The sequence below is a fragment of the Hemibagrus wyckioides genome, linkage group LG06, assembly GCF_019097595.1.
Source record: "Hemibagrus wyckioides isolate EC202008001 linkage group LG06, SWU_Hwy_1.0, whole genome shotgun sequence".
Lineage (NCBI taxonomy): Eukaryota > Metazoa > Chordata > Actinopteri > Siluriformes > Bagridae > Hemibagrus > Hemibagrus wyckioides.
Genome location: NC_080715.1, coordinates 15,140,974 through 15,154,572, shown reverse-complemented (window position 1 = coordinate 15,154,572; position 13,599 = coordinate 15,140,974). Strand labels below are relative to the sequence as shown.

General features: G+C 40.7%; 1 protein-coding gene across 3 annotated transcripts in view; it reads left to right on the top strand.

The window, feature by feature from the left end:
* Positions 1 to 13,599, top strand: part of tanc1b (tetratricopeptide repeat, ankyrin repeat and coiled-coil containing 1b) — a 131,370-nt gene that overhangs the window by 34,086 nt on the left and 83,685 nt on the right. For all 3 annotated transcript variants that reach the window (XM_058392995.1, XM_058392994.1, XM_058392993.1), the window contains exon 3: positions 2,642 to 2,842. In XM_058392995.1, the coding sequence (XP_058248978.1) occupies positions 2,642 to 2,842 (201 nt within the window). The remainder of the gene's footprint in view (positions 1 to 2,641; positions 2,843 to 13,599) is intronic.

Here is a 13,599-nt window from a genome sequence, read left to right as displayed (position 1 = left end):
ATGCACAAGCTGCCCCTGTAATTAGTATGAGCTTAACACTGAGGTCTGTTTACACCAGTCACCAAGGAACCAAATTCACACAGATGTGCCAACATGGTTGTCCTGTATGAAGGCAAACACAGTGTGCGCTGATGTATTAGATCTTCTCATTTATAAAAAAAAGGCTTTTTACAAGGTAAAAGTACGCTGTCATTCCTGAGGGACTTAAATCACGATTATGCAGCTGTGCGGTCGGACTGAATTCAGCTGGTTTTTTACTATTTAGGAGCGCGGCTCTTCTGAGCCAGGCAGGTGGTTCTTGACATGCTTTCAGAGCGGAGAAGAGTGTGTGTGGTGTTGTCAAAAGCACAGTAAGGTGTCTGACAGTACAGGGTGTTCAGTCATTTTTCAGGATGTGGTCATTTACACATCCATTAGGAAAGCATACCGACTTTTTTGACTCCCAGGCTAGTGGTGTTGTGAACAAAAGACTCGTCTCTTATTTTATAGACAGAGAAAAAGAAAGGTAGAAGTCTGGAAAGACCTGATCAATAATTGCAGAATTATGTATGAGCTTGTCCACATGGAAATGTACATTACATTATGAATGATTGCCTGCATGATCACTGTAGTTGTGTCCCAAATGATGTACTACATCACTACACTATTTATACTACAAAATGGTGTAGAAGAGTGTATATGTATGTGATTTTGGGCCCAATTAAGTCATTTAGCGTGTATCTAGCCAGCTCTTCCCTCGTCACACTAAAGCATCAGCACTTCCTCTGAGACACATGAAGTGCATCTTTTGATCTGCTGCTTTACAAGAGCACTTTAACACATTCAGAGGAAAGCATTGTTGACCCTCTTCTCCATGCACATGCCTGCAGCTGCGCTGATCGACAGGGGAGAGAGTACCACCATCCGTCCCACCCAGAGACGCTGCTCATGGCTGTTGCCTTGTCAGGACTCAATATGCGTCTTTCTTGAGATAAAATTCACAATAGAAGTACACTATGTTGCCAAATGTTTTGGGACACCCGTCTAAATCATTGAATTCAGGGGTTGGGCTCAGCCCCTTAGTTCCAGTGAAAGGAACTCTTAATGCTTCAGCATACCAAGACATTTTGAACAATTTCAAGCTCCCAACTTTGTGGGAACAGTTTGGGGATGACCCCTTCCTGTTCCAACATGACTGCACACCAGTGCACAAAGCAAGGTCCATAAAGACGTGGATGAGAGAGTTTGGTGTGGAGGAACTTGAATGGCCTGGGTCCTGACCTCAAACTGATGGAACACCTTTGGGATGAATTAGAGCGGAGACTGTGAGCCATTCCAAAACTGGGACATCTGCTTTGACATGCATGTGAATGTAATATGGAGTTGTCCTGCCCTTTCCACAAGGTTTAGGAGTGTGTTGATAGGAATTTTTGACCATTCCTCTAGAAGCGCATTTGTGAGGTCAGGCACTGATGCTGGATGAGAAGGTCTCCGCTCTAATTCATCCCAAAGGTGTTCTATCAGGTTGAGGTCAGGACTCATCCATGTTCTTGCTTTGTGCACTGGTGTGCAGTCATGCTGGAACAGGAAGGAACCATCCCCAAACTGTTCCAAGAAAGTTGGGAGCTTGGAATTGTCCATAAAGTCTTGGTATACTGAAGCATTAAGAGTTCCTTTCACTGGAACTAAGGGGCCAAACCCAACCCCTGAAAAACAACACATGAATTCAATGATTTGGAGGGGTGTCCCAAAACCTTTGTCAATATATTTTATATTTGTGTTTGAGATTTTCTTTTCCTCTTGAATTGAAAAATAATTGATTAAATATTTGGTTGTTCAATTGTTTCCCTACCTGCTGTGCGTCATTGCATCATCTGTTCATGCACAAGAGAGACACTGTTTGCAAGTGTTTATTTTAGTGAAATTTTCTGTATAGAAGTTTAGATTCCTCTATTTCTAAGCAGATGTTGCAGTGAGAATCTGACACCCGTGTTGTTTAGATATTTTGCACTTCAACCTCATATTCCCTCATTTGATTTGATTTGATTTCACATCTAATTCCATCCGATGGAGTCAGAGCCAGACCCCTTCTAATTAATTACAGACTTTTATTTAGAAAATGAGTCATTTAAGCCTCTGAGATGTTCGGCTTGCCTCTTCATGAATGGGACACTGCATGCCTTTTTAATGATTTTTTTTTTTTTTTTTTTTTTTTTTGTTATTTACGACTGCTGGAATTTACTCCGTTAATACCAGTGTTGAAAGCATGTCAGACACATTACAGAAATGTTGTGTGCAGTCATCATTTTTAAAAGGCAGTTAAGATAATTACAATATAAGTTTCAACCTGTTGAGCTCTGGGATCTCTAATGTCAACACACAAGCTCTATATGTTCTAATTGAGACTTCTCTAATCTGTATTTTGGATTTGTTTGGGTTCCTCATCATCGTCTGATGGAAATGAAATCAAATGTCAGCAACTGCTTCATAGAACTGTCTTATTTTTGTGAAGAGATGTTTGTTCTCGGTTCCATGATGCAGATGTGTCTAGCCAGATGGATTATTTCATGTATTATCATGTGACCAGCAGAGTTCATCTCATTCTGTCAGACTGACGTGCTAACTGCTGACTCCTTCTCCCTCTCTTGTTTTCTTCCTCCAGTTGGGGAGCCACACTTGCTCGGTGCACAGAGGAGAGGACTGGGCAGTGGGGTGCAGGATTCCAGCACTGCCACGGCTTGCCCTCCTGACGACGGGTTGAAACTGTCACTTTCTAAAGCAGTGTCCATGTCACTGCCGTCCTCACCGCTATTGCCCAGACAGAACTACATGATGCCATCACGCTCTTGCAAGAAGTCTCCAGGTAAGTCCTTTTTTATTTTTATTTTTTAATGATCTCTGAAGTGGCTTAGTAGCTTTGTTTAATGTTCTCTTAGAGGGCTTTCATACCACTTAGTCCAAATCCTAGCAAAATTCATTTTATCGTCTGTTTGGATTCACACAACAAATTAAAATTAGGAGAAAGTGGTTGAGGTGATTGCACAACTTTACCCATTCAACTGGTTAGAAATACAGGAAAGAAAGATTTTAACATGAGCATGGAAAATGCAGAGGCTGCCACTAAATAAATGATTAGATTATTATTATTTTTTTTAATTTATTATTTTATTATTAATTTTTATTGTTGTTATTATTATTTTTATTGTTGTTATTATTGTTGTTGTTTTTATTACTACTATTATTATTATTATTATTATTATTATTATTATTATTATTATTATGTTTAAAGCATTTTGTGATGCATCCAGATTTTTTTTTTTCTGTTTTTCTTTCTTTTTTTTTTTTATTCTTTAGCTCAAATATCCAGAGCATATATATTTCCACACCCCTACAGGCTCAGGCTTGGGCTCAGTTTAGCAGTTTGCATATACAGAAGAATGCTGCAACCCAAAATACACAACATGTTTGATTCACTTCCTGCACTCGGGTCAATTCAGAGACAGAGACAACCTCAATCTACACCTGAGTCCACAACTGAGTGCAATAGCTGTTTTCTCACCTGCTTAAAAGAAACACGCTAAGGGGGGGGCGTGTTTGCACGGGTTTGATTCAAGCTGAGTATTGCAGATCAGAATGTGCACTTAAGCATGTGGTTAACTGAAACCGCTCAGATAATCCTACTGACAGGAAAAAATAGCTTAGAAAGCCAATTTACCCTAAACTTGAGTCACATGATTCGAAGAAACTTAATCTAACCCACTTTAGTGATCTAAAAAAGAGTGAGGATAGAAAGCTCTTGTTGTTGTGGTTGTGTGGACAGAACAGTGGAGCTGTGAGTGGTAATGGTCTGCAGATAAAATGGTCATTGAGTAAAAATGGCTTTGGGCATTTGCTGGACACATGGTGACCTTTATGGATCAATAGGACTAGGAAGGACAGAGGACGGAATGAAAGACAGACACAGAGGAAAAAAGAGACGGAAACACTGCTTGATCTCCATGATTTGAATAACTGTGTCGCTGCGTGACTGAAGAACGCTTGCCAGAAAGATTCCCAGAGCATCTGTTGAGCGAGCGGTCAGATATGAAACTCTCAGGAAAAACAAAGGCCACATTATTGAAAACCTGCATTAATTCACTGTTAGTGACTGCCTAGATATGAGTTGGTTTGTATTTTGGTAAATAGAAGCAACTAAGCAACTCCACCAGTCTGATAATACATAGACTTTTGCACGCATTTTATTTTTTAATTACTGAGACCAGTTATGAACTTGTGATGAGAGAAAGATGTACAGATACAAATGCAGTTATTTGCAGCACTGATCAGATACAAATATGGAGCACTACATAGATACAGATACGGATATGCCCATCACTGATCAGATACTGATGTGCCTAGCACTGATCAGGTAGAGATATGCCTAGCACTAATCAGGTACAGATACGGATATGCCTAGCCCTAATCGGATATAGATACAGATATGCCTAGCACTGATCAGGTACAGATACAGATATGACACTGATCAGATACTGATACGCCTAGCACTGATCAGGTACAGATACAGTGAGGGAAAAAATTATTTGATCCCCTGCTGATTTTGTACGTTTGCCCACTGACAAAGAAATGATCAGTCTGTAATTTTAATGGTAGGTATATCTGAACAGTGAGAGACAGAATAACAACAAAAAAATCCAGAAAAACACATTTCAAAAAAAGTTCTACATTGATTTTTTATTTTATTGAGTGAAATAAATATTTGACCCCTTTGCAAAACATGACTTAGTACTTGGTGGCAAACCCTTGTTGGCAATCACAGACGTCAGACATTTCTTGTAGTTGGCCACCAGGTTTGCACACATCTCACTTCTCAAGGAATTTGGGCCCACTCCTCTTTGCAGATCCTCTCCAAGTCATTAAGGATTTGTGGCTGACCCTTCAGCTCCCTCCACAGATTTTCTATGGGATTAAGGTCTGGAGACTGACTAGGCCACTACAAGACCTTAATGTGCTTCTTCTTGAACCACTCCTTTGTTGCCTTGGCCGTGTGTTTTGGGTCATTGTCAGGATGGAATATCCATCCATGACCCATTTTCAATGCCCTGGCTGAGAGAAGGAGGTTCTCACTCAAGATTTGACGGTACATGGGCCCGTCCATCGTCCCTTTGATGCGGTGCGGTTGTCCTGTCCCCTTAGCAGAAAAACACCCCCAAAGCATAATGTTTCCACCTCCATGTTTGATGGTGGGGATGGTCTTCTTGGAGTCATAGGCAGCATTCCTCCTCCTCCAAACACGGCGAGTTGAGTTGATGCCAAAGAGCTGGATTTTGGTCTCATTTGGTCAACACTTTCACCCAGTTCTCCTCTGAATCATTCAGATGTTCACTGGCAAACTTTCTTTAGCAGGGGGACCTTGCGGGCGCTACTGGATTTCAGTCTTTCACAGCGTACTGTGTTACCAGTTGTTTTCTTGGTGACTATGGTCCCAGCTGCCTTGAGATCATTGACAAAGTCCTCCAGTGTAATTCTGGGCTGATTCCTCGCCGTTCTCATGATCATTGAAACTCCATGAGGTGAGATCTTGCATGGAGCCCCAGACCGAGGAAGATTGACAGTCCTTTTGTGTTTCTTCCATTTGGGAATAATCGCACCAACTGTTGTCACCTTCTCACCAAGCTGCTTGGCGATGGTCTTGTAGCTCATTCCAGCCTTGTGTAGGTCTACAATCTTGTCCCTGACATCCATGGACAGCTCTTTGGTCTTGGCCATGATGGAGAGTTTGGAATCTGATTGATTGCTTCCTTCTGTGGACAGGTGTCTTTCATACAGTTAATGAGCTGAGATTAAGAGCACTCCCTGAGAGTGCTCCTACTGTAATCTCAGCTCCTTACCTGTATAAAAGAGCCAGAAATCTTTCTGATTGATAGGGGATCAAATACTTATTTCACTCATTAAAATGCAAATCAATGTAGAACTTTTCTGAAATGCTTTTTTCTGGATTTTTTTGTTGTTATTCTGCCTCTCACTGTTCAAATACACCTACCATTAAAATTACAGACTGATCATTTCTTTGTCAGTGGGCAAACGTACAAAATCAGCAGGGGATCAAATAATTTTTTCCCTCACTGTATGTCTAGCACTGATCAGGTACAGATACAGATATGTCTAGCACTGATCAGATACAGATATGTCTAGCACTGATCAGATACAGATATGTCTAGCACTGATCAGATACAGATACAGATATGTCTAGCACTGATCAGATACAGATATGCCTAGCACTGATCAGGTACAGATATGTCTAGCACTGATCAGGTACAGATATGCCTAGCACTGATCAGATACAGATACAGATATGCCTAGCACTGATCAGGTACAGATATGCCTAGCACTGATCAGGTACAGGTACAGATATGCCTAGCACTGATCAGGTACAGATACAGATATGTCTAGCACTGATCAGATACAGATATGCCTAGCACTGATCAGATACAGATATGTCTAGCACTGATCAGATACAGATATGTCTAGCACTGATCAGATACAGATATGTCTAGCACTGATCAGATACAGATATGTCTAGCACTGATCAGATACAGATATGTCTAGCACTGATCAGATACAGATATGTCTAGCACTGATCAGGTACAGATATGTCTAGCACTGATCAGGTACAGATACAGATATGTCTAGCACTGATCAGATACAGATATGCCTAGCACTGATCAGGTACAGATATGTCTAGCACTGATCAGATACAGATATGTCTAGCACTGATCAGGTACAGATACAGATATGCCTAGCACTGATCAGGTACAGATATGCCTAGCACTGATCAGGTACAGATACAGAGATGCCTAGCACTGATCAGATACAGATATGCCTAGCACTGATCAGGTACAGATACAGATATGTCTAGCACTGATCAGATACAGATATGCCTAGCACTGATCAGGTACAGATACAGAGATGCCTAGCACTGATCAGATACAGATATGCCTAGCACTGATCAGGTACAGATACAGAGATGCCTAGCACTGATCAGATACAGATATGCCTAGCACTGATCAGGTACAGATACAGATATGTCTAGCACTGATCAGATACAGATATGCCTAGCACTGATCAGGTACAGATACAGATATGCCTAGCACTGATCAGGTACACATACAGATATGCCTAGCACTGATCAGGTACACATACAGATATGCCTAGCACTGATCATATATAGATATGCGGAGCACTGATCAGATACAGATACAACTGTTCAGAGCAATGATCAGATCTAGATATCTGGGACGTTGATCAGATACGGAGGTGTGGAGCACTGAGCAGATATGGATCTGTTATGGACTGATCAGACACAGTATGTGTAGTTTTATATCTTCTGATGTTGAGCACAATAGCAGCTGTACACATCCAGCTTTGGAAGATGTCTGTGGGAGGTTTAGCAGGGTGTGTTTCATGCTCACTTTGGCTACACACATACATCTGGGGCTCATGTGTGTTGGATCAACACTTCTCGTCGAAAACATCTGAATGCTTGAAGCTTTCTACAGGCGTAGTGTAACATGCTCAGACAATTAAGCTCTTGGCCTTTCATATTTGAGTCTGTCGTTGATTAATGAAAGCTACAGTGCTCAAATGAGAACCTTTATCTTAGACGTTTTGTGCAAATTCCTTAGGGCACAGGCTCTTGATAAAGTCTTTGATGAAGACTCGCGTTTTGGTATTTCCTTGTACGGCATGTTTCAATCTGAGTTTGATTCTGAGGTCTATGAGCAATCGTGCAGCAATTATAAATCAATTCTATGTATCCCGATGAAGTTGATATTTTGATCTGGCATTATGATTTTCACCTCTTGCTTTTAAAACAGTATAAGGTTTATCCTTCATGAAAAACTATTTATTATATTTTTTCCTATTTATTCTTCCAACTTTAGTGTCTTGGATCATATTTCTTCTCTGTATATTGTCCAGGCATTTTAGCTATGACAACTGGACGTTTATATACGATGCAGCTAATAAACAGGACAGAACATTTCAAGTATCAGCACTGGTGTTTTTCCTGACACATTTCTAGTTGTGTGTGTGCAAAGAGAGACAGGAAGAGAGCGGGAGAAGTGACCGTGTGTTTAATGTGTTGTGTAATTGTGTGGTGTCGTGTTAAGTAGTTGTGAAGTTTCTTGTGCGTCTTTGCAGTGAGCTGTTGAAAACAGTGGGAGGAGGCTTACCTCCAGCTAGACACACACACACACACACACACCGACCTGTCCCTGTGTTCCTCAAAGTGAAAGGGGAGCATGTCAGAGCTGGTTAGTTCAGCTCTAATGTCTATAAAACCTGATCAAGAAAATCTAATCAGATTGTGCGAAGCAGAGCAGAGAGAGAAAGGACTGTGTCCGAGAAATTCCTCCCGGCAATAAGTGACCTCTCGTCAGAAACCTTTGCCCTAGCATCCATTTACTACTGACTTGGATTGGTAGATCAAAGAAAGTCGCTGATTTGCGTGGGTGGATGAAATGGTTTCCTTTTCTTCTGTTCATTTGCGCAGTTCTGTGTCTCCGTTTTTTTGTTTTTTTTTTGCCTTTGGATGTTTTGCGGCAACCTCTTTTAATCTGCCCCATTTGGAGCAATGTGGAGTAGGTGCTCTAATTAAATACACATCCAGTGCCCGTGACACATGCTCTCCATCAGCTCAGCACTCTCAGATGTTTCACAAGGCCTAGTATATTTAATTAATTGGTTTACTTGGTTAGCAGGGGTCCAATTTAATGGAATGAAACAAGCCCAGATGTCGGGTTAACTCCACAGTGCCCCCCTCTGGTGAAACAGGATCATTATTCTCACTCTCAGCTTGGAAACACTAAATCACTCTTCCCATTTAACTGTTTATTTCATTCTGAAATGCAGCTTTTTTTAATCAGCAGATATCTCTAAGACACTGTTTTAGAGCTTTGTGTATGCAGTATCTAAGTAGAGAGTATATTACTGTAAAACCTCATGAGAATTATGAGGGGTGTAACGATCAGATTTAGATTGAAGGAGTGTAACGGGTGTAACGATCAGATTTAGATTGAAGGAGTGTAACGGGGTGTATGATTAGATTTAGATTGAAGGAGTGTAACAGGGGTGTAACGATCAGATTTAGATTGAAGGAGTGTAACGGGTGTAACGATCAGATTTAGATTGAAGGAGTGTAACGGGTGTAACGATCAGATTTAGATTGAAGGAGTGTAACGGGGTGTATGATCAGATTTAGATTGAAGGAGTGTAACGGGGTGTATGATCAGATTTAGATTGAAGGAGTGTAACGGGGTGTATGATCAGATTTAGATTGAAGGAGTGTAACGGGGTGTATGATCAGATTTAGATTGAAGGAGTGTAACAGGGGTGTAACGATCAGATTTAGATTGAAGGAGTGTAACGGGTGTAACGATCAGATTTAGATTGAAGGAGTGTAACAGGGGTGTAACGATCAGATTTAGATTGAAGGAGTGTAACGGGGTGTATGATCAGATTTAGATTGAAGGAGTGTAACGGGTGTAACGATCAGATTTAGATTGAAGGAGTGTAACGGGTGTAACGATCAGATTTAGATTGAAGGAGTGTAACAGGGGTGTAACGATCAGATTTAGATTGAAGGAGTGTAACGGGTGTATGATCAGATTTAGATTGAAGGAGTGTAACGGGTGTAACGATCAGATTTAGACTGAAGGAGTGTAACAGGGGTGTAACGATCAGATTTAGATTGAAGGAGTGTAACGGGTGTAACGATCAGATTTAGATTGAAGGAATGTAACGGGTGTAACGATCAGATTTAGATTGAAGGAGTGTAACGGGGTGTAATGATCAGATTTAGATTGAAGGAATGTAACAGGGGTGTAACGATCAGATTTAGATTGAAGGAGTGTAACGGGTGTAACGATCAGATTTAGATTGAAGGAGTGTAACGGGTGTAACGATCAGATTTAGATTGAAGGAGTGTAACAGGGGTGTAACGATCAGATTTAGATTGAAGGAATGTAACGGGTGTAACGATCAGATTTAGATTGAAGGAGTGTAACGGGGTGTATGATCAGATTTCGATTGAAGGAGTGTAACGGGGTGTATGATCAGATTTAGATTGAAGGAGTGTAACGGGTGTAACGATCAGATTTAGATTGAAGGAGTGTAACAGGGGTGTATGATTAGATTTAGATTGAAGGAGTGTAACGGGTGTAACGATCAGATTTAGATTGAAGGAGTGTAACAGGGGTGTATGATTAGATTTAGATTGAAGGAGTGTAACGGGTGTAACGATCAGATTTAGATTGAAGGAGTGTAACGGGTGTATGATTAGATTTAGATTGAAGGAGTGTAACGGGGTGTATGATCAGATTTAGATTGAAGGAGTGTAACGGGGTGTATGATCAGATTTAGATTGAAGGAGTGTAACGGGTGTAACGATCAGATTTAGATTGAAGGAGTGTAACGGGTGTATGATTAGATTTAGATTGAAGGAATGTAACAGGGGTGTAACGATTAGATTTAGATTGAAGGAGTGTAACAGGGGTGTAACGATTAGATTTAGATTGAAGGAGTGTAACGGGTGTAACGATCAGATTTAGATTGAAGGAGTGTAACGGGTGTAACGATCAGATTTAGATTGAAGGAGTGTAACGGGTGTAACGATCAGATTTAGATTGAAGGAGTGTAACGGGTGTAACGATCAGATTTAGATTGAAGGAGTGTAACGGGTGTAACGATCAGATTTAGATTGAAGGAATGTAACGGGTGTAACGATCAGATTTAGATTGAAGGAGTGTAACAGGGGTGTAACGATCAGATTTAGATTGAAGGAGTGTAACGGGTGTAACGATCAGATTTAGATTGAAGGAGTGTAACAGGGGTGTAACGATCAGATTTAGATTGAAGGAGTGTAACAGGGGTGTAACGATCAGATTGAGATTGAAGGAGTGTAACAGGGGTGTAACGATCAGATTTAGATTGAAGGAGTGTAACAGGGGTGTAACGATCAGATTTAGATTGAAGGAATGTAACGGGTGTAACGATCAGATTTAGATTGAAGGAGTGTAACGGGGTGTATGATCAGATTTCGATTGAAGGAGTGTAACGGGGTGTATGATCAGATTTCGTTTGAAGGAGTGTAACGGGGTGTATGATCAGATTTCGATTGAAGGAGTGTAACAGGGGTGTATGATCAGATTTCGATTGAAGGAGTGTAACGGGGTGTATGATCAGATTTCGATTGAAGGAGTGTAACGGGTGTATGATCAGATTTCGATTGAAGGAGTGTAACAGGGGTGTAACGATCAGATTTAGATTGAAGGAATGTAACGGGTGTAACGATCAGATTTAGATTGAAGGAGTGTAACGGGTGTAACGATCAGATTTAGATTGAAGGAGTGTAATGGGTGTAACGATCAGATTTAGATTGAAGGAGTGTAACGGGGTGTATGATCAGATTTCGATTGAAGGAGTGTAACGGGGTGTATGATCAGATTTCGTTTGAAGGAGTGTAACGGGGTGTATGATCAGATTTCGATTGAAGGAGTGTAACGGGGTGTATGATCAGATTTCGATTGAAGGAATGTAACGGGGTGTATGATCAGATTTCGATTGAAGGAATGTAACGGGGTGTATGATCAGATTTCGATTGAAGGAGTGTAACAGGGGTGTATGATCAGATTTAGACTGAAGGAGTGTAACGGGTGTAACGATCAGATTTAGATTGAAGGAGTGTAACGGGGTGTATGATCAGATTTAGATTGAAGGAGTGTAACGGGTGTAACGATCAGATTTAGATTGAAGGAGTGTAACGGGGTGTATGATTAGATTTAGATTGAAGGAGTGTAACAGGGGTGTAACGATCAGATTTAGATTGAAGGAGTGTAACGGGTGTAACGATCAGATTTAGATTGAAGGAGTGTAACGGGTGTAACGATCAGATTTAGATTGAAGGAGTGTAACGGGGTGTATGATCAGATTTAGATTGAAGGAGTGTAACGGGGTGTATGATCAGATTTAGATTGAAGGAGTGTAACGGGGTGTATGATCAGATTTAGATTGAAGGAGTGTAACAGGGGTGTAACGATCAGATTTAGATTGAAGGAGTGTAACGGGTGTAACGATCAGATTTAGATTGAAGGAGTGTAACAGGGGTGTAACGATCAGATTTAGATTGAAGGAGTGTAACGGGGTGTATGATCAGATTTAGATTGAAGGAGTGTAACGGGTGTAACGATCAGATTTAGATTGAAGGAGTGTAACAGGGGTGTAACGATCAGATTTAGATTGAAGGAGTGTAACGGGGTGTATGATCAGATTTAGATTGAAGGAGTGTAACAGGGGTGTAACGATTAGATTTAGATTGAAGGAGTGTAACGGGTGTAACGATCAGATTTAGATTGAAGGAGTGTAACAGGGGTGTAACGATCAGATTTAGATTGAAGGAATGTAACGGGTGTAACGATCAGATTTAGATTGAAGGAGTGTAACGGGGTGTATGATCAGATTTCGATTGAAGGAGTGTAACGGGGTGTATGATCAGATTTAGATTGAAGGAGTGTAACGGGTGTAACGATCAGATTTAGATTGAAGGAGTGTAACAGGGGTGTATGATTAGATTTAGATTGAAGGAGTGTAACGGGTGTAACGATCAGATTTAGATTGAAGGAGTGTAACAGGGGTGTATGATTAGATTTAGATTGAAGGAGTGTAACGGGTGTAACGATCAGATTTAGATTGAAGGAGTGTAACAGGGGTGTATGATTAGATTTAGATTGAAGGAGTGTAACGGGGTGTATGATCAGATTTAGATTGAAGGAGTGTAACGGGTGTAACGATCAGATTTAGATTGAAGGAGTGTAACGGGTGTATGATTAGATTTAGATTGAAGGAATGTAACAGGAGTGTAACGATTAGATTTAGATTGAAGGAGTGTAACAGGGGTGTAACGATTAGATTTAGATTGAAGGAGTGTAACGGGTGTAACGATCAGATTTAGATTGAAGGAGTGTAACAGGGGTGTAACGATCAGATTTAGATTGAAGGAGTGTAACGGGTGTAACGATCAGATTTAGATTGAAGGAGTGTAACGGGTGTAACGATCAGATTTAGATTGAAGGAATGTAACGGGTGTAACGATCAGATTTAGATTGAAGGAGTGTAACGGGTGTAATGATGAGATTTAGATTGAAGGAATGTAACAGGGGTGTAACGATCAGATTTAGATTGAAGGAGTGTAACGGGTGTAACGATCAGATTTAGATTGAAGGAGTGTAACAGGGGTGTAACGATCAGATTTAGATTGAAGGAGTGTAACAGGGGTGTAACGATCAGATTGAGATTGAAGGAGTGTAACAGGGGTGTAACGATCAGATTTAGATTGAAGGAGTGTAACAGGGGTGTAACGATCAGATTTAGATTGAAGGAATGTAACGGGTGTAACGATCAGATTTAGATTGAAGGAGTGTAACGGGGTGTATGATCAGATTTCGATTGAAGGAGTGTAACGGGGTGTATGATCAGATTTCGTTTGAAGGAGTGTAACGGGGTGTATGATCAGATTTCGATTGAAGGAGTGTAACAGGGGTGTATGATCAGATTTAGATTGAAGGA